Genomic DNA, 21,401 nt, shown 5'->3' with positions numbered 1-21,401 from the left:
GCTTGTATCCAGTGCGACGTATGATTGATGAATTAAAAGAAGAACAACAAATAAACAGGTTTCCACATTGAATTCACAGTTTGAGATTTTGTTCCTCATAGACATCTGGTATCGGGGTTAAGTTTTCTCACAACAACGGTCCTGATGCTCATAAACTTCCCATCACACTACATGTAGCAACATTATTACAAGAATGTGAGCATCACCAGCTTTACTATGGATTATTTGCTTATTAGAAGGGTTTGGACATATGCTTATCACCTATTCAATGGGTATACATTTTGAAATATCTAAGCAGTATGAGACTAAATGGACTGGCAGTTCTACAATATAGCTTTTCTGGGGCTATAATTCAAATGATGAGATATGCTAAGGCGTTGTTTCCTTGTCTTCTTCGTTAGAAAATTGCTTTGCGAGCACAAATCAGATACATGGCTTGGTAAGAATTTTTAAATCATTGATATACTTAAAACAGTGTTGCTGTTGTTGTTTTAACACTGTTGTTTTTCTTTAAAACTTCCAGGACACATTAAAATTTTTTCAGAGTCATGGCCATGCACGTGCCAATTACCTTCCATGTCTTCTAGAACTTTGAAAACATTCTCCAATATTGTGGTCTTCCCAAATGTAGCCTAAAAAATAGTACTAGAAAATGTATGACATATCATTGGAAATTAGGCAAAACTTAAGTTACTCTCTTCAGTGAACCTTAGAACTATGCCTGACTTATTTTTTTGGGGGGGGCGGGTTTCGAGACAGGGTTTCTCTGTGTAGCCTTGGCCATCCTCGACTCACTTTGTAGACCAGGCTGGCCTCGAACTCACAGCTATCCGCCTGCCTCTGCCTCCCGAGTGCTGGGATTAAAGGCGTGCGCCACCACGCCCGGCATGCCTGACTTATTAACATCATTCTCCTTCAATTCTCAGTTGAAATAACAGATGAGCACTAATAACAAAGAAACAGTTGTCCCCTTATTTTAAAAAGGAAAAGGAAATTTACTGTCTTCCCTATATTAGTGAGGTTCCTGTAGGTCTCCAGCATCACATCTCTGTAGAGTCTCTTCTGGGAAGGATCCAACAAAGCCCACTCTTCCCGAGTGAAGCTCACATGCACATCATCGTAGGTCACTGCATCCTAAAATATCCCATACACATGTACAACAGAAATCACGATGCTATCAGCAGTGTAAATGCATTCTTCATTGACAATATAGTCATATAATTTTGGTGCTTCCTCCACTTATTTCCTGTCACAGAAGTTCTAATATAATCATCAAGTCATCTTAGAAGGAAACTGAATGATGAGGTTCATCTCTGTCATTTCTAAGCCCCTTGAATAAAGATATAGATTTGTATAAGAAATGTCAATTCACACACACACACACACACACACACACACACACACACACACACACACACAATGCTATCTCTTACCCCCAGACCCAAATTCTCATAGTTGCCCTTAGCACTGGAACAAATACCAGAGAAAGCTTCCTCTCCCACTTTCCATGACTTGTATAGATACCACAGACCATCCCAAACTGCCTCTCCTTTCCTACATCATCTCTGTCTTCCAGCCCAGAATCAGGCAGCACCCCCTGTGCAACTATATGCCATGCCTGCCAGAAGACCGGGTAGGCTGTCCATAGACAGACCACACTGTTACCCTGGAACATACCTTTCACAATTGCCTCTAGCTCTGGGCTAGGACATCAGAGGCAACTTCACCTCACCTCTGTCAATACCTCCTGTGGATTGCTAAGAATCACTATCCTGGGCCTCCTTTGCCCCACCAATGCCATCAAGCACTCCCCTTTGAATATATCCACAAAAAATGTTAGTTAAAGAGGCAATACTCAGACAATACACTATCTGAAAAATCTAGAGAGCAAACAAAAAGCAAGGAACAAAATTCCCACCCAAACAATACAAACCCAAAAATCAAGACCCAGACCTATTATCACCCCAAACTCAGATAGTTACCTAGACACCAGCATAGGTACATAATCAATAACTTTCAGAGAAATAGGTCACCAACAGTAGGTCCTACCATAGCCGGCCCTGAATAGTCCAAAACAGCTGGAAGCACAAGAAAAAGACCTTAGGATAAACTATATGCAGATGATAGAGGTCTTGAAAGAGGAAATGGAAAAAAAAAATCTCTTAAAGAAATCCAGGAAAACAAAGTCAAAAATTAGAGGAAACCAATAAATGTCTTAAATAAAGCCAAGAAAGAAAAGAGTTAAATGAGCCGGGCGTGGTGGCGCACGCCCTTAATCCCAGCACTCCGGAGGCAGAGGCAGGTGGATCGCTGTGAGTTTGAGGCCAGCCTGGTCTACAAAGTGAGTCCAGGATGGCCAAGGCTACACAGAGAAACCCTGTCTCGAAAAACCAAAAATAAATAAATAAATAAATAAAGACCAAAGACTCAGTTTTGAGTATATCCAGTTCTGAATTTAGCACTAACCAACACAGCAACCCTGCCCTCTGAACACCACACACTCCCCTATTAACAAACCACAGGCACCCGTGAGGACAAGGAGCGCTGTTCCTCAAAAAAACACGCCAGGAATCACGATTCTCCAGTGCGATGCGGTCATTCCTGAAACTATATCCACACTCTAAGCAAAATCGACTCACCAAGTGGTATTCATATATTTGAGCATACTTACACATACTTAACAAGAAAGAAACTGGCTGAAAAGAACTTGGGAAAAGATGGAGAGAGGAAAGGAAGGCGGAGAGTGATGTAAAATATTATGATTAAAGGTACAAAAGAGATAAACTTGAAATGAAAAAGGCACTAGAGAGATAGTTATGCACTTAGGGGCAATGGGTGCTGTTACGGAGGGCCAGGACTCCATCTTCAGAAACCACATGGTAGCTAAGGTTTGTTGTGATCCCACTCCCAGGCATCTCCTGGTCTCTTCCCTACATCCGGCTTCTGCTCTCACTGCACACAGACACATACAGGGAAACAAACAAATAGGTATATTTGCCCTGAGGCAGATGGCAGCCAGAGATCATTAACAGGAACTCCTGGTCCTGCCCGGGAGCAGCAGCAGGGGCCTTCCTCTGGACCAGCCTGTTCAGAGGTAAAATAAAGCCTTATTCTGAGGTTCAAATAGCTCAGCCAAACTGTTCCTCTATGAACAGTGTCCACACTTATGATAGGTTCCTTTTCCTTTGATGTTTATGAAATTTGTATTCTCTGTCCCTTGTATATGCGAGAATTGTGGCATCGACACACCTATCTGTTAAATCACACATTATGAGTAACAGGTAGCGTTGGCTCCTGAGCAATCTACTTTCACGGTATCTTTATTTCATTTACAACTAAGACCTCATGGTGGAAGGTGAACATTCTAGGAACATTTTGGCTCAACATTTTTTGTATTTTACAAATATTTCTGCATGACGTAGAGCTACGCAGGATGTAAAATATCTCTAGTTTTACACTGTGAGTGTTGGACCCTAGAGTGCACTCGGGTAGTAGGGGGTCATCGGGAGAGACCACTCGAGGACCACAGTTTGATGCAAAAGCACAAGGTTTATTGCTGATGCGTATCAGAGGGCCTCAGCACTCACTCGGGAGGGAGGGAGGCGCACCCCGAGTCACTGTTACAGACTTTTTAAAGGCTAAAACCGCAAAGGTTAGGAGGGGCTGTGTGCCCTTTGTTAGGATTGGCCCTGGTGGTCGCTAGGGGTGCTTGTCTAAATGTTATTGGCTATTGTCGGGGTTGTTGGTCTTGGGGGCTATTCTTGGCAGGGAGGGGTGTTGGGGAGTTTCCAGAATTTCCAGATGGTACTTTTCTGAAAATTGTTTACCTTAGTTGAAATTGTTTATCTCGGTTGGTCACTTTGATCTCAGAAACTGAAGCTGAGCTGGCCTTCAATTCTTTCTGGGTCATCTTCCCAAGCTTGCCTGGGTCACGTTCCCAGGCTGGCTGAGAGAGAGGGCCTTACATGAGCACATTCAGATTAGGACTCAAACTTGCATTCTTAGGAGTATGCAAACCTATCAGTGATCTTATCCAGACTCCCTAAGTAAAGTCTCAACACTTCCTTTGCTGAAAAAAAAAAATGCATTTGCTTTGGAACTGACTCCCATGCTCTCCATGCCTTCCAGGAGAAACATCTCTTTCTCAGCTCTTCTCGCTTGGCTATTGATGGCTGTTCTTGATAGTCAACTTAACTGCATCTGGTACTAATTAAACACAAAGACTTGGGTATTGTGGGAGAATTTTCCTAATTATAGCTTTTGACGTGGTAAAATCTTTCATTAATCTGGATCTTTTGAGGTGAAACAATCCATCTTTAATCTAGACCAGCTTCTGGTGGCAACCTACATAATAAAGGACATTGAAATTCCTTCTTTTTGCCTGCTTGCTGCTTTATCTCTGGGTAGCAAGTTCTTCCTTTTTTTTTTTTTTTTTTTTTCCTTTTCTTTTCTTTTCTGGCACTGGGGCCTACATTTTAGAATTCTGATTAATCCTGAATATCAGCTGAGCGTTTCAGTCGCATGGAATGCTTCAACTTTCCATTGGTAGTCAGCTGTTACTGGACTAGCTAGACCATGGCCTGTGACATAAATCCACTTTCTATATAAAGAGAGAGATTCAGGCTTTCAGTTGTGTTCATCTAGAGAACCTTTGTTAAGACAGGAGGGCGTTTTGTTTTGTTTTGACTCTCTCACTGAGGAAGATGAGCACAATAACAGGCAGTGTTCCACAGTGTTTGTTATCTGTTTCCTGCTTTTGTTCCAGGGTTGTTTCATATCTACCAGGTAAAAAGTAGAGGCCGATTACCTGACTATAGCAGAAAGCCTCAAAACAAAAATCTTCTTTCTGAAAAAAATCTCTTTTTAAATGATGGTACTCTGGCCAGCCTTCTTTGTGGTGGGGACAGATTGATAACTCCCCTGTAAGTTGAATAACGGCCTTTACAAATTATCCATATGGATTCCGGAAGGAAAATGCGAAATGCCTCCTGAGTGCTTGAAGACAGACGGGAGGTTCTTGGAGGACAAACACAGCTCTCTGCAGATCTGGGAAAGGTCTGGCCCTGGAATGGAAGCCTGGGGCAGGAGACACTGTGCTGTATTTCCTTCAGCACACTCTACCCCTAAGGTATTTGCTCCTGTCACTCAAGACTCACTGGCCAATCAGGGCCTCCAAGCAAACCTGCCATTCAGAAGAGAGAGGGGGAGGGTTCTTCCGGGTGCCATGGTGCAGTTTCTTTCTGCTCCGTAGCTGAGCAGACTTGAATTGTTCTGTGTGATGTGTTCCTGGGTGCTGTGAGGAGAGCTGAGGAAGCTTCAGTCATGGTGAGTGCAGGGTCACAACCCACAACGGTGAGGAGCAGCCTGCTGAACCGCGGGAGCTTGTGTAATGGGTCTTTCTTGGGGCTGGATCAGAACCGGCAACCAAATGCAGCCACGTGTGAGGTCCCTTGTGCTCCTACCCTCTCCATCGACCAAGGAGTGGCATCCAAATAACTTAGCTATGGCCTTGCATCTATGCAGAGCACTTGGAGCAGGGCCTTGCGTGTAGAAACATCCTTGGCTGGATGCCAAACTTGGAAAGCCTTAGTTTTCCTAGTATCTTCTGCAAGTTTTGGCCTTAGCATTTGACATTTCGTTGTAAGTAAGATCCATTTGAATGTAATTTGTGGAGGTTGTAAACGGCTTCTCGTGTGTTGAGTAGCACTCCACGATTAAGCTGTGGTGTAAAAGAGGAGACCTGATGATATGACGGAGAGACTAAATCACGCCAAGTATAATTTCGATGATGGACGGTTGCCTCCAAAACACCCCACAGATAGGTTAGCATCTTAACCAGAGGTGTTGGGGATTAAAATACACATGGTTGCTCACCAGGATTGTCCACAAGCTATGTCATTTCATGGTGAGCGTGGCAGACACTAGGAAGAGCAGGATGGCTAAGCCATCAGAATCCAGTCTGCAGGGACTGGGATGGAGCATCATCCAGCCTGGGTGTCTTGGTACATGTGTTGACGTGGCCAGAGGCTCTTGCAGGTTTGAGCCTCGCTAAGTGTGGATTCCCTGAGCAATGAGAGGCTCTGAAGCGCAGCATTTGGAAGCTGTGTTTCTTATGGGATCATTGTCCATTAGATACCACAGGCATTCCTTCTCATGTGCAGTCAGAAGATAGTTTGGAAAAAAAATAGCAAATTCAGTCCCAGGTTACAAAAGGAGTTTCTGAGCAGCAGCGGTTTCTCAGGTGTGCGTGCTGCCGTGCGTGGGGCAGACTGCAGATCTTGTGAGCTAGTCCATGTGACAGGTGCAGACACTAAGTTATTCATCAGTATTGTTTTGTGTGGGGGCCTTCAGCAGGGCTGCGCTTGCCTGAGTTCATAGGAGGCATGACGGGCTACCAAACCACAGCCCACCTTTCTGATCTCCTCCATTTATAGAGAGAGCTCTAGAGCATGGTGCCTCTTTGTTTGGAAGAGAGATCAGTAGTGACCTGAGGTTCAATCTGAGTTATTTCATGGGGAGTTATGAAGTCTGTGTTTGTTGAATCTATACAAATACAATCATAGGTCACGTTGGTCAAGTTATAATTTTTCCTGGCTGAGGTTACTTAGGTATTTTGATGAAAACTTGAATATATGTTGGGGTGCAAATTCTTGGCCTTTTCTCTGCATTCACTCATTCTTTCAAAATTATTATATATCTTTTGACTGTTGTAACTTTGTGGTAGTACTATTTCTTCATAATCTTACTGACTATACCGAGGTTTTGTTTTGTTTTTGTTTTTTGTTTTGTTTTGCATGGCATATAGCTTTGGAATCAGCTACAAATTAAAAGTCAGCATATTTACTTTTCTTTGGCAATACATCATTTAATGGTGTTCTTTAGCATTGTATAAAATGGTAAAAGATATTATTCTACATAATCATTCATTTAGCAAACTACAGTTAAGTGTGTGATTCTAAAACTGACGTGAAGTAATGTTCAAAGCCATAGGCAAGAGAACATCAGGATAGAGTTTAGTGACACAGAATACATTGTTATAGTGACAGGAATGGCATTCCTCTAAGTATGGCTTAATGGAGAAAGGAAAAAGTTACCACAGAACATTCTTCAGAATTGAACAGTGAATCTGAATGTGACATGAGATTGTATATTAAAATGTAAAATAAAATCTGATAGCCATCGAGTAAGATTTTCCACAGATATCAACTAAAATTGGACCAACCATGTTGTATTGTGATAGCTGGTGCGATACTGTACATACTTACATTGGGCAGAATACCCATCTCCAAGCAATGCCACGACACAGAGTTCTCATAAAGTGACAGTGTTGCCTTGGATTCCAGCAATCTTCTCGGTACATTTTCCATACAGTAAAAATTAGTACTGCGAAGTATCGGAATGCTCGTGTTTGCGTTTATATCCACGGTGTTCTGGATATAAAAATAACCTCAGTGGTCATTTGTCGAGAACAAGCTGGGTGCCTCAGGAGGACATTGTCCTAAACAATGAAGATAACAAAAATGACTGAAAGATTCTGCACTCATAAGGACTCTCACAGTCAGCGCTGTATTGGTCTTGAAACAGCTTATAGTGACAGCTGAAACAGTTTCAGTCCACTTCTTTCTCCCATCTGATTTTAATATTTTGTGCACTCTTATTTGTCAGATGGGTGTGAGAGATTCATCCACCTTGTGTACTCTGCAAGTTGCAATAGAAAATGAGGGAGAAAAAGCGCAGAATTTGGCTAAAGCAATTTTCAAGTGGATTTTCTCATGTTTTTTTGGCTTTTATGTGGAGAAGGAAAATCAAGTACCAAGTCTTTTGTATCTAAAGTTTGTTATATTGACGAGAAGCAATATTAAATTAATTTTTAATTGAGAATAGATTGTTTTCTCATACAGGATATTCCTGTCGACTATTTCCCCTCCCTCCACTCTCAGCTACCTCCCACCTGTTTTATTGTCCTCTCCTTAAGATCTACTCCCCTTCCTCTTCAGGAAGAAGCAGACCTCGGAGAGAGGACAACCAAACAGGACAAAAAAGGATGCAAAAAGAGAATAGAAAACCACCCATATTGGGGTGCTAAGAGGCAACTCAGCATCAAGAAAAGAGTCTCAAGGTCAGAAAATGGAGTCAGAGCTACACCTACCCCCAATGTGAGTTTTGTAAAGTACCGAGCTAACGCCCATAACTTAGAAGCAGAGAACCCAGTGGAGAGCCATGCTGGCCCCATGCTTGCTATTTAAGTCTCTGTGAGGTTCCTGGAGATCCAGGCAGTGTAAGATAATGTGTTCACTCTCATGTCTGGGGCTTCAAGTTAAACAAAACATTGGTTGAGCGCTTAAACAAGCTCACGGCCAGCAGGCCCCAGCACATCTTGCAGGCAGGACAGGTGGTATGTGGAGTGTTTTATAGCTAAGTTGGTGTCCATGTTTCTCTTCCCATAGCCTGTAGAGTGCTTTCTCTCCACAAAGAGACTAGAGCCTAGGGGTGACGGCTCCAAGCCTGCACTTGCTTGACCACTACATTGACTGAGCTGCATGAAGTTGGACCTCAGTCCCGCTTTCTGTTTTCAGAGAGTGAAAGTCTGGCCCAGCATCAGCACAGGATGTGTAGGGATTTCCAAGCGAGCTCTTTGGCCAAGAACTCAATTCCCAGCACTGAGGCTCTGCCTTGCTACAAAGGATGGCTAGTTCAGACTCCATTTCCTGCATCACTGGGAGTCCTTATCGAGGACACCCCCAGAGATTCCAGAACTCTAGGCTTCTACACTGAGCCCCAAGGGCCCCCTAATTCCGTCTTTTTCCCTTTATCTCTCAACAGATCCCTCCTACTCCTGTTCTCGTTCACCCCAGTCTACCCTCAGGATCTTTTTTTATTTCCCCTTTCCAGGGGAGCCATATTCCCCCAATATTATCCTCTTCTATCTAACCTCTTTGAATCTGCAGAGTGTAGTTTGATTGCTTAATATGATTTACCTAATAACTAATATCACTTTTATTTGTTTCTGTTTTTGTTTTGTTTTGTTTTTCGAGACAGGGTTTCTCTGTGTAGCCTTGGCTCACTTTGTAGACCAGGCTGGCCTTGAACTCACAGTGATCTGCCTGCCTCTGCCTCCTGAGTGCTGGGATTAAAGGCGTGAGCCACCACGCCTGGCCTAATTTCACTTTTAATCAATGTATATATACTGTACCTGTCATTCTGGATCCAGGTTACCTAACTGAGAGTGGTTTTTTTTTTTTTTCTAGTCGCATTCATTTGCCTAGATATTTTATGATGTCATTTTTTTAAACAGCTGAGTGGTAGTCTGTTGTGTAAATTTACCATTGTTTAAAACTCACTTTTCAGTTCAGGCACATCTAAGTTGTTTCCAGTTTCTGTCTAGTATGAAAAAAGCTATTATGAACCTAGTTGAGCCAGTGTCCTTGTAGTAGGATGGAATACCTTTTGGATAAATGCCCAGAAGCTGGATCTTGAGGTAGATGGATTCTCATTTTTCTGAGAAACAGTGATACTCATTTCCACCATGGCTGTATTAGTTTGAATTCCTACAAATAGAGGAGTGTTTCCCTTGACCCACATCACTGCCAGCACGAGCTGTCCATTTGAGATTCCTCTGCTTAGACTTCTTTTGATCTGTACTTCATTTTTTATTGTTTGTTTTTGGAAAATCTAGTTCCTTGAGGTCTTATTTCTTTTTTCCATATTAGGCCTCAGTTATGTTCATTTGGCTTATAACGTCAGTCAGCTCCAGCGTTCATCTGTTTAGAGGACCTGTATTGGTGAAAGTGAGATGTTGACCTCTCCCACTATCAGTTCAGGAGGGTTAATGTGTGATTTAAGCTGCAGGAGAATTTCTCTTACAACTGTGGGTGCTCTTATATTTGAGACATAGATGTTGGCATTGAAAGGTTTTCTTCTTGTATTTTTTTTGATGAATATATATGAATATTAATTCTTTGATTAATTTTTTGATTGAAATCTATTTTGTTGGATATTAGAATGTCTACACCAGCTTTCTTCTCAGGTCTATGTGCTTGAAAAACTTTTTGCAACATTTTACCTTAGGTAATGACTTTCCCCAGTGATGACTATATTTCCTGTATGCAGTAGAAGGATGGATCCTGTGTTTGCATCCAATCTTTTTTCCTCTGTCTTTTTATTAGAGAATCAAGGCCATTAATATTGAGAGATATCCATTAACAATGTTTTTTTTTTTTTTGAACAATGTTTGTTAATTTCTGTTATTTGGTAGTGGGGGTTGTGGTAGCTTTGTGTGTATATGTGTGTGTATCCATGAGTGTGTGTGTGTTTGTGTGTGTGACGTTTGCGTGCATGTGTTTGTGTATGCATGCTTTTGTGTGCATATGAGTGTATGCATCCCTTCTTTTCTTTTGTTTTCGGTAATGGTATGATATTATTTATTTTCTGTAGGTTTTTGTGTGCAGTTGACCTTCTGGGTTGGTGTCTTTCTTCTAATACCTTCTTTGAACCTGTATTTGTAGATAAATATTGTTTAAATTTGCCATTATCATAGAATATCATATTTCTTCATGTTTGATTATTGAACATTTTCTAGGTATAGTAATCTAGGCTTGCATCTGTGGTTTCATAGCATCTGCAGCACATGTGTCCAAGCCTTTCTGTCTTTTCTGCACTGAGAAGTCATGCGTTATCCTAATATTTTGTGTGCTTCTTATACCTTGATAGGCATTCCCTTCTTTAGTTTAGGAAATTTTTCTCCAATTGTTTTGTTGAAAATATTTTCTAGACCTTTGAGCAGATATTCCTCTCTCTCCTCTATCGCTAATTTTTAGAGTTTGGGTTTTCTCATAATATCACAGAATTCCAGGATGTATTCCAGGAAATTTTTAGGCTTAGCATTTTTTTTTTTTTTTACTGCTGTGTCTATTTCTTTTATTTCCCCGCTTCCATTTCTAATCTTTGGTGAGACTTGCCTCTGAAGTTTCTTTTTGTTGGCGTAAATCTTTCATTTCCAGGACTCCCCGATTTGAGTTTATTTTATTGCTTCTGTTCCTATTTTTCAGTGCCTGAACAGTTTTATTTGTTTCCTACAACTGTTTGTCTTTTCTTGGCTCTATTTATGGTACTTATTGGTTTCCTCCAATTTGGTTTTTTATCCTGTCTTTCTTTGAGAAGTTTGTGGATTTTCAACAATTGTTTGTGTTTTCCTGAATTTCCTTAAGGGGTTTATATTTATTTTCTCATTAACAACCTTTATCATCTTCATATGGTTGGTTTTAATGTCTTTTTCATATGCTTCAGCCATGTTGGAATCATCAGGACCTACTGTGGTAAGACTGCTTGGTGCTGTCGGTAACATATTTCCCTAGCTGTTATTACGTTCCTTTGCTGCTGTCTAGAGATGAAGGATGGAATGATTATAGGTTTAGGTACTTGTTTATTTAGGTTTTGTTGTTAATCTGTGAAAGACCTTGCATTTATTGGATAAAGAGCAGTATATGGGTTGGGCAGGTCATTCGTAAACTACTATTTTGGGGGATGATCTAAGTTCAGACATCAACACCCATGTCTGGAGGCTCTTAAGCATCTACTACTCCAAATGCAGGGGATATGACACCATCTTCTTTGGGGTGTTACCTGTACACGCTTGGAGGACATTCTCTCTCACACATACAAATATGCACATAAAAGTGGAGACAAACATGTTTTGAAAAGTGCTCATGGCTTATAAAGCAAATAGAGCTAAGGAACCTACTTTAGATGTTTAATACAAATCATACACATTTCTTTAAAAAATGGTATCTTTTTTTTTTTTTTTTTTTTGGTTTTTCGAGACAGGGTTTCTCTGTGTAGCCTTGGCCATCCTGGACTCACTTTGTAGACCAGGCTGGCCTCAAACTCACAGCGATCCGCCTGCCTCTGCCTCCCGAAAAAATGGTATCTTGCATTTGGTTTTACATGTTTTTCTTTCTTCACTCTGGTGCAGAATTATATCCAGTCATCAATCATAGCAAACATAATGTTATCCAAAGTGACACTAATGGACATCCTTTATCATAAGAGAATGAGATACTTTCTGTAGTCAAAACTATTTTCTCTAATGTTGAAATGTCAGAATGCTGCAAGGTAATCGCTCTGTTTTCTAGGAGAGAAACAGCATTCACAGGTAAGTGCTGACCTGTGATTTCTTTTATTTTAATTTTTATTATAATCTTGAAGTTCTTGTTTAAAGGACTTGTAGGTCTGTCTTTCTGTTTCCTTTTATTTGTAGTGCCATCTATGTTGTGTGATTTTACTAAGAATAATCAAATTATCTTGGTGTTTCTCTGGAAACTGGTAGTCTTTCATATATATTTGTCTTTTGAATAATGGCTTTTCATGTTGGGAGTTTCTTGAGTTTTATTGGTTTGTGGACCTTCTGTGAAGAAACGGCTTTAGTTTTCTCTTCTTGGTCCTAAAGATTTGGCTCCTCATTCCTTGGCAAGGCTTTGTTTACCAGTTGTTGCAATCATTAGTATTTGCAGGGGGTGTTGCTACTTAAGTAATTGATAGGGCTAACCCACTGCTATTGGGGTTTTTAAGCAATTTTCCTATATTATTGCCTCCATGTCCTAATGAGTTTCCATTGTCAACATTTCAGAGCCTAAGGGGCTGCCCTCATCAGAATGGCTGGTTGCTATATTTGAGAGATTGTGTTGATTGCTGACTGATGTGGAGCCCCCCCCCCTTTTTTTGAGGGTGGCAATATCTCTAAGCAAGTGGTCTGGTGCTAGAAAAGAGGGTTACCTGAGTATGAGGCAGTGACTAAGAGAAACCCAGGAGACAGTGTTTGCCCATTGGCTTTTGCCTTAATTTTCTTGAAGTTTGAGGTTTTTATCTTAAGCTCTCAAATGACGGACTGTGGTCTGACAGTGCCAAACAAGTGAACCCACTCATGACCTGAGCTACTTCTGATTTGAGGATTTAATTAAAGCATCGGTGTACCAAGTTAGAACAAAAAATGGTACAGAAAAAGTAATATCGATGGCAGACAGAACCTAGGAATGTTCTCTTTTGAAGGAATGTGGAAAACATCAGGATTTTAGATGACAAAAATCATACAAAGCCGTACCAAGAGCTTATTTGGCTATTCTTTTTTTAAAAAAAACTTTTATTGAAATATCTATGATTTACACGTGTCATGCATCAAAATCCCTCTCCTCTCCCCCAGTGAAATAAAACAAACAGACAAATGAAAAATCTTGTCACAGAAGCTGTAGTGTATCCCACAGTATAGCCTTTTGTCCACCTATGTTTACTTTCAAATGTTCATTGCTAAGAGTCATGGGTCTGGTTGGAGGCCTACACTATCATTACCGGATCCTCAGTGGGGCTGCTGTCAGATATCTCATTGTTGCTGTGTGTCTTGGAGATTCTTAATCTTTGAATCTGCAGACCTAGCCCCTTCATGTATTCTAGGAGGTCACACATGGGGTAGACGTTGGGGTGAGGTTCACTCAAAGCCCTGGATCAGAGCCACTCTCTTGTCCTCAGGGCAGGGCCCGCTGTATCGCTCCCATATCATCATGGCAGGGCCAGCTCTCCTGCTTCTGTGTCCTCAGGGCAGGGCCCCCTCTCCTGCTCCCGTGTCATCAGGGCAGGGCAGGCTCACCTACTCCCTTGGCCTCAGGGCAGGGCCCCCTCTCCTGCTCCCGTGTCATCATGGCAAGGCCAGCTCATCTGCTCCCATGTCCTCAGGGCAGGGCCCCCTCTCCTGCTCCCGTGTCATCAGGGCAGGGCAGGCTCACCTACTCCCATGTCCTCAGGGTAAGGCCCGCTCTCCTACTCCTGTGTCATCATGGCAGGGCCAGCTCATCTGCTCCCATGTCCTCAGGGTAAGGCCCGCTCTCCTGCTCCTGTGTCATCAGGGCAGGGACGGCTCACCCGCTCCCATGTCCTCAGGGTAGGGCCCGCTCTCCCGCTCCCATTATTTGGCTCTTCTTGAAGGACCTGGGATATCAGAGTTTTGAGAGTAATGCAGGGAGAGGAAGTTGAGGTCATAGAAAATCAGTAGTAAATAGAATACACGAATAATTAAGCTAGAGGTCATTTGTGTAATAATTTGGCTCCAAATCATTCATATTCTGCCTGAGCCCCGAGGAACTGAGTATTTTTAAATAGTGGACCTATTTTTTTATTTTTTAAATTCATTATAATTTGTTCAGATTTCATCCAGATGGTTATCCCCTCCCTTGCTTTTTTCTTCCCATCCCCACCCTCGATCCCACCTCCCCACTATTCCCCTGTCCTAGACCTCTGACAGAAGGGGACCTCCTCCTCCACTATATGACCACACCCTATCAGGTATCATCTAGTTAGCCTACTTCCTCCTCTGTGTGCCTGAGGAAACCCTACCAAAAGTGAACTGATCATATCCAGGCACCAGAGTTCATGTTAGAGGTGGTCCCCTGGGTTTTCCATTGACTACATCTGCACAGGGGATCTAAGTTTAATGCATTCATTGTCCTTGGTTGGTGCAACAGTTTGTGGGTGGCCCCTTGGTCCTGAGCGTGGCATTGGTGGTTTCCTTGTGGGGCTCCTGACTCCTCTGGGTCCTTTCACCCCACCATTCATCCATACCACTCTCAGCACTCCAGCTGGGATCTAGTAGCAAGTCCCAGCATATATTCTGATTCCCTGCTTGCTGGAGTCTCTAAGAGGTCATCCATGTTGGGCTGATTTGTCAAGAAAGGGGAGCACTCCTCCACAGCTGGTGGGAGTTCAAATTTGTTCAAGCACTTTGGAAATCTATATCAGGAAGTAAGTCGGTAAAGCACCATATATATAGTTAATGGAGTATACATTTACAGTGTTTTCAGAATCATGATTTCTGTTGTATACATGTATGGTATATTTTAGAACACAGTGACCTACAATGATGTGCATGTGAACTTCACCCAAGAAGAGTGGGCTTTGCTGGATCCTTCCCAGAAGAGTCTCTACAAAGATGTGATGCTGGAGACCTACAGGAACCTCATAGCTATAGGTAAGACGCTAACAGTTTTTTCACATTTTAAAACAAGGGGACAACTGTTTCTTTGTTATTGATGCTCTTCTGTAATTGAAACTGAGGACAAGGAAGGCATGGCTCTAAGATGAACTGAAGATAGTAACTTCAATTTTGCCCAATTCCAATAACATTTTCTTATACTATATTTTAGGCTGCAATTGGGAAAACCATAATATTGAAGAATATTGTCAAAATTCTACCAGACATGGAAGGTAATTTTCATGTGTAAGCTGATATGAATATGCCTCTGAAGAAATTTTAATGTGGCCTGAAAGTTTTAAAGAAAAACGTTTTAAAAAGCATTACTTTAAATATATTGATGATTATTGAATTCTCACAGTCATGCAGTTCAATGTCAGGAAGCTAACGTGTGCTTGCAACTCATTCCTCTGAGAAAGAAGACAAGAAGGGCTGGAGAGATGGGGAGAGATGGCTGCTAGTGGTTAAGAGCACTCACTGCTCTTCCGAAGGACCCAGGTTCAAATCCTCACACCTACAACATTGGCAGCTCACAACTATAACTTCACGATAGGACCCCTACATATAGATATACACGGAGACAAACCCTTTGTACATCAACTAAAAGTAAATAGATTCTTAAAAAAGAAGCAAGACAATGAAAGGGTGACATAACACATGCTACCATTTGAATCATGGCCACATTACAGCTATTTTGTCGAACTGCTGATCTGATTAGTCTCATACCACTCAAATTTTGCATGAGTAAGCAAATATTGCATAGCAAAACTGGCGTTACTCATACACTTTTGTAGAGCTTAGTGAAAGTGGCAGTTCATGAGAGTCAAGTATGTTGTTGTGGAAAAGTCTTAATTCCTACACCGCATGTCTATGAGTAACAAAAAACCAAACTGTGTGAATGCAATGTGCAAACCTTTCATTTGTTATTCTTCATTTACTAGATGTGTGTTACAGTGAATACAAGGCATGTGAGCTTAGTGATGCTGAGGGAAGCCATGCACCTCTCTCTTTCCCAGAACAATTAGATAGTATATAATAGTCCCCCGCTTTGAGGAGATTTTCTAAACGTGATATGAGTTTATAGTTAATTAGTTTTCAAACTTCATTGGAAATACATTCAGAAACTCACACTGTAAAAAATCCATATGAGTGCTGGGAGCATAGAAATTCTTCTGCCTGTCCTGGTTCATTTTGCAAATGTAGTATGACTCACACTATAGAAGAGTCATGAATGCTATCGGTGTGTTAAAGCTATGAGTTCCTCCAGTAGATTTGCTATTATTCTAGGATGCTATATTACAACCAATATCACAATTGTGGTTTGCTATCAATGTGAGCCACATAGTAAATGCTCTTCCTATCACAAGTATTTTCTATGCTTCAAAGCAATCCAAAATGAAGGGAAAAACATGAATTCAAATAAAGTGATAAACCTTTAAGTTCTGAATCCTCTTTACACTTAAACCAATTTGTCAAATTAACTCATAGACATAAAAAGATTCATCAGGGTAATGAATGTGATAAAAATTCACATGCACTTATTATTTTTACAGGCATGAAAGAAGTCATACTGGAGAGAGAAGCTCTGAATATACTCAAAGTGGTAAAGCCTTTGCATATAACAGTCACCCTCGAAGGCATGAAAGAATTCATACTGGAGAGAAAACTCATGAGGGGATTCATTATGATGAAGCTCTTGCACGTCACAGTAATCTCCCAGTACATAAAAATATAAATACTAGAGAGAAACCCTACAAGTATAATCAATGTGATAGAGCCTTTTCACAAAACAATAATCCTCAATTATATAAAAGAACACATACTGGAGAGAAACCCTATGAATGTAATAACTGCGAGAAAGCCTTTGCATCTAACAGTAGACTCCGAGAACATAACAGAACACATACTGGACAAAAACCCTATGAATGTAATCAATGTGGTAAAGCCTTTGCATGTTACAGTAATCTCCGAGTACATAAAAGAATACATACTGGGGAGAAACCCTATGAATGTGATCAATGTGGTAAAGCCTTTGCACAACCAAATCATCTCCAAAACCATAAAAGAACACATACTGGAGAGAAACCCTATGAATGTAATCAATGTGGTAAAGCCTTTGCATGTGACAGTAGCCTCCGAGTACATAAAAGAACACATACTGGGGAGAAACCCTATGAGTGTAATCAATGTCATAGAGCCTTTTCACAACACAATGATCTCCAGAACCATAAAAGAACACATACTGGAGAGAAACCCTATGAATGTAATCAATGCGGTAAAACCTTTGCATGTAACAGTAGTCTCCAAGTGCATAAAAGAACACACACTGGAGAGAAACCCTATGAATGTAATCAGTGCGGTAAATCCTTTGCGTATAACAGCAGTCTTCGTGTGCATAAAAGAACTCATACTCAAGAGAAACCCTATGAATGTAATCAATGTGGTAAAGCCTTTGCACAACCAGATAACCTCCAGAAACATAAGAGAACACATACTAGAGAGAGACCCTGTGAATAGATTTAACACTTTGAAGCATTTTGTACATCTCTGAAGGCTTTATCATCATGAAAGAATTTACTGGAGGGAAACCAGGTGAATGTATTTAATATGGTCAATGATGCCATGGCACAGTTCTTTCATCTTCAGCATCCTGATTGTATTCATACTGAAAAGAAATTCTGTAAATATAATTAATGTGGTAAAGCCATTGCCTACCACCATTATCTCTGAAGAAAGATGAGCACACATACCGGAGAAAAACTTTATGAATGTACTCAATTTGGAAAAGGTCTGCTTAGATCCAACACTACTCAAGCATTCAAGCTGTTACTTAAGGATCAGAGCAGCAGAAAAGACTCCCCAGCTGAAATGATGCGCGCGCGTGCACACACACACACACACACACACACACACACACACACACACACACACACGCACACACACCCTTACCTCTATTCCCTGGAGCCAGAATGTTCCAGAGCTTTTAAGCTTGAAACCCACAAACATCTGTGTCAAGTTACAGCTGCATATTTCTATCAATCAGAATTTAGGGATATGGGTTTTCCTTATGTTGCTGATCTATGCCAACTGATACTGAATTTAGGTTTACTGTCTAACCCATCAATTCCATTTGTGCTCTTGTGGTTAGGAATAGTCATTATGTGTTGTGGAACAAATGATAAATAACAGGTATTGGGAAGTCCCCAGCTCTTTTAGGGTCTGGGAACTTGAAGTTAGTTTCACCCTATGACTAAATGGAATCTGAAGACAAAATGGCACTGCTTAGGACAAGTTTCTTTTGTTTGTTCCCACCATTTGTCTATCACCATCTTTAATGCATAAAATAGAAGATACTGGAGAAAACACTATAAATATAATCAGTGTGACAAAGCTTTTCTTACAACGCAGTTATCTATGAATAAATAAAAATACATACTTGAAGAAGCCCTAAGAATATAAGCATCATGTTTAAACCTTTGCATGCAGCATCAGGATCATGAGTTGCATGCAGCATCAGGATCATGAGTTGCATGTAGCATCAGGATCATGAGTCGCATGCAGCATCAGGGTCATGAGTCGCATGTAGCATCAGGATCATGAGAGGAAGTCATACTGCAGAGAAACCCCATAAATGTAGTCAGTGTTGAAAAGTTTTGCACTTCATGGTACCATTATACAAGAATAAAATTTGTAGTATGTAGTAAATCTGTTAAAACCTATGCACAACATGGTAGTCTTTTAGGACCTGAAAAAACTCAAATGTAGGAAATTTATGACTATAATGCATATGGTAAGATCTTTAGTCAACAACTTACATTAAGTTACACAAGATGCTTTATTCTGTGGAAAATCTGACATGTGTCAAGAATCCAAGCATTATGATGCCCTCATTTTGTTTGAACTTGCAAACTCATGTGAACAAAAACCCTATGAATTTAAAGAAGAAGGTAACTTTTATATTTCACAGTCTAAACATACAGGTATAAAACTTTTTGGATATGTTTTAGTGCCTTTTCTGCTGTTGTAATAAAATGTAATGCCTCAGGCAACAAATGAAAGCATTTAGTTTCGCTTATGGTTCTAGAGGGATGTGAGGTCACTGAAATTGGCTTCACAACAGGTGTTACACGTGGCAGCTAAAGCATGAAGCTCTGAGCGCACATTCTCAACTTGCAGCATGAAGCAGAGAGTAGAAACTAGAAATGGGGTGTGGATGTAAACTCTCAAGCCAACCCCAAGTGATTTGTTTCCTCCAGTAGAGCAATATTTCCTAAATCTTCCCAAATGATACCACAGCTGAGAAGGACTGACTTCTCCCGTCAGCTCTATATGCTTGCTTTCTGTAACACGAAACAACTCATGATGAAGACAAACTCTTAAGTGAGCGTTTAGATGCATCAACACTTGGGGTAGAGGAATGAAGGTCTACACAAGGAAAACATTCACGAGCAAGAGTGTATTTCTTCAACAATTTGCTTTAGTTTTCATTGTGTGATGTCAGTGTGTCTTTGTGTGTCTGTGCACACGGATGCTAGTTCCCAACATTAGACCCCTGGGTCTTCTTTCAGCAGGAATTGCCGGTGGTTGTCAAAAACCTGTCTGCGGTCCTGGGAATGAACTCGTCTTAACTACTTGGCCATTAACTTGTCTCTAACCCTGTAAACAGTTTAAAGCCTTTATATATAATTGTGGCATGAAGAAATTGGAAAAAACTCATACAAAGGAAAAACCCTATTCAAGTAACTGTGATTTGATAAAGACTTTAGAAATTATTATTTTTTTCCATTTCAAGAAAAAACAACTCTGCTTCATCTCTTTTTTCGTCATAGCTTGGTGGATATTACCAAATGTGGTTGTGGTTTGTGTTTTGAACCTTTTGCAGCAGGTATTGAAATTTGCTGCATGTGTGTCAGATCCATTCTGTGAAGTTCAGTGTGCCGGCCTTATATTCCCTGTGTGGCTTCTGTTCATCTCGTATTGCACACTCAGTGATAGGTGTTTTTCTGCTTCAATGTAAAGACTATGATCCCCTGTATCTTGGTGGTCCATTGTTTATTTATATATCAGGCAGTATGTGATCATATTTTTCAAGTGAGTGTGGTTGTGAAAGGGTGGTAGGTGATTCCATCTTACCCCTATCAGAATGTCTAAGATGGAAAACTCAAGTGACAGAACAAATGCTGGCAAGGATGTGGAGGAAGGGGAAAACATTCCTCCATTGCTGGTGGGAATGCAAACTTGTACAACCACTTTGGAAATGATTCTGGCACTTTCTTATGAAATTGAGAATAGTGCTACTTCGAGACTGAGCTTTACCGCTCCTGGCCATATACCCGAAAGAGGCTCCACCTTACAACAAGGATATTTGGTCAGCTATGTTCATTTCAGTTTTATTTGCAATAGCCAGAATCTGGAAACAACCTAGATGTCTCTCAACCAAAGAATGGGTAAAGAAACTGGTACATTTGTAGACTGGAATAGCATTCATATATCAAAAGTAAGGAAATCCTGAAATCTGCAGGCAAGTAGATGGAACTAGAAATGATTATCCTGAATGAGATACCCCTTACCCAGAAAGATATGCCTGGAATATACTCACTTATAAGCTGATATTGTCCTAACATAGATGTCCTCTGAGAGACAGCGGGACATCAAGACAGACCCTGGGACTTGCAGCTGGACTCTGGGCAAAGTGCTGAGAATTGCATGGAAGAGTTGGGGGATGTAAGGAGCCTGAGAGGTCAGGAGCTCCACAAGGAAACCATCAAGCCAGAGGTATCTGAACCCAGGGGTCCTGCAGAACCTGATGTACCTGCAAAGGACATGGTAAGCAGAGAACATAGACCCTCTGTTCAGATGTGACAATGGGTGGTTCATTCTCCATGTTGCAGGAAGAAGGAGAGCAGGTACTGCCTCCAACAGGAACCTTGGTGCCCCTGAGTTGATAACTACCCCTTTGTGGCACATCCTTGTGGACACAGGTGAAGGGGATGCAGGCTATCCTGCTGAGACCTGAGACTGGGTAGGCTGAGGTCACATGGCGGGGGGGAGGAGAGCCCCCCAACCACATTGGAGGTCGAGGGGAGGGGAATAAGGTAGCAGAGGAAGGGAGGGTGGGTAGGAGAAAATAAGAGCAAGAGGATAACCATTGAGGTGTAGTGTGAATAAATTACAATAAATCAAAAAGCTAAAGTCAACATGGAGATAAAAAAGGATGGTAGACGGTTGTCCCTGGTTTTGTTAGTAATATTTTCACAAATTTGCTTGAGATGCTGTTTGTTACCCAGACTTGCTTGGATGTCACTAATTAGTCGAGCTGCATTTGAACTCCTGACTCTCATGCATTAGCCTCCTGAGTACAAGTCAAAGGCTAGAAGATGTATCCGCA

At 41.2% G+C, this 21,401-nt stretch overlaps 3 protein-coding genes and 1 pseudogene across 3 annotated transcripts in view; 3 read left to right on the top strand and 1 right to left on the bottom strand.

The window, feature by feature from the left end:
• Positions 1-21,401, top strand: part of LOC127203988 (zinc finger protein 721-like) — a 1,570,727-nt gene that overhangs the window by 101,733 nt on the left and 1,447,593 nt on the right.
• Positions 1-21,401, bottom strand: part of LOC127203992 (zinc finger protein 431-like) — a 436,824-nt pseudogene that overhangs the window by 81,939 nt on the left and 333,484 nt on the right.
• LOC127204012 (zinc finger protein 120-like) overlaps positions 1-21,401 on the top strand; it is a 428,901-nt gene that overhangs the window by 109,605 nt on the left and 297,895 nt on the right. The gene's annotated exons all lie outside the window — the stretch shown is intronic.
• Positions 4,982-21,029, top strand: LOC127202965 (zinc finger protein 120-like). Its single transcript, XM_051161800.1, has 7 exons — positions 4,982-5,128; positions 14,884-15,010; positions 15,186-15,246; positions 16,567-16,685; positions 16,770-17,504; positions 17,760-17,801; positions 20,905-21,029. Exons 1-7 carry the CDS (start codon positions 4,982-4,984, stop codon positions 21,027-21,029), a joined length of 1,356 nt encoding a protein of 451 aa, XP_051017757.1.

Source organism: Acomys russatus, chromosome 19 (assembly GCF_903995435.1).
Source record: "Acomys russatus chromosome 19, mAcoRus1.1, whole genome shotgun sequence".
Lineage (NCBI taxonomy): Eukaryota > Metazoa > Chordata > Mammalia > Rodentia > Muridae > Acomys > Acomys russatus.
This window is presented reverse-complemented; position numbering and strand designations above follow the sequence as displayed.

What these genes read in the sequence shown, in the direction of transcription:
- LOC127202965 (XM_051161800.1), top strand. Translation starts at nt 4,982, where the DNA reads ATGCCTCCTGAGTGCTTGAAGACAGACGGGAGGTTCTTGGAGGACAAA. An exon ending in AATTCTACCAGACATGGAAG is followed by an intron (nt 15,247 to 16,566) that starts GTAATTTTCATG and finishes TTATTTTTACAG; the next exon opens with GCATGAAAGAAGTCATACTG. An exon ending in CCAGAAACATAAGAGAACAC is followed by an intron (nt 17,505 to 17,759) that starts ATACTAGAGAGA and finishes AGATGAGCACAC; the next exon opens with ATACCGGAGAAAAACTTTAT.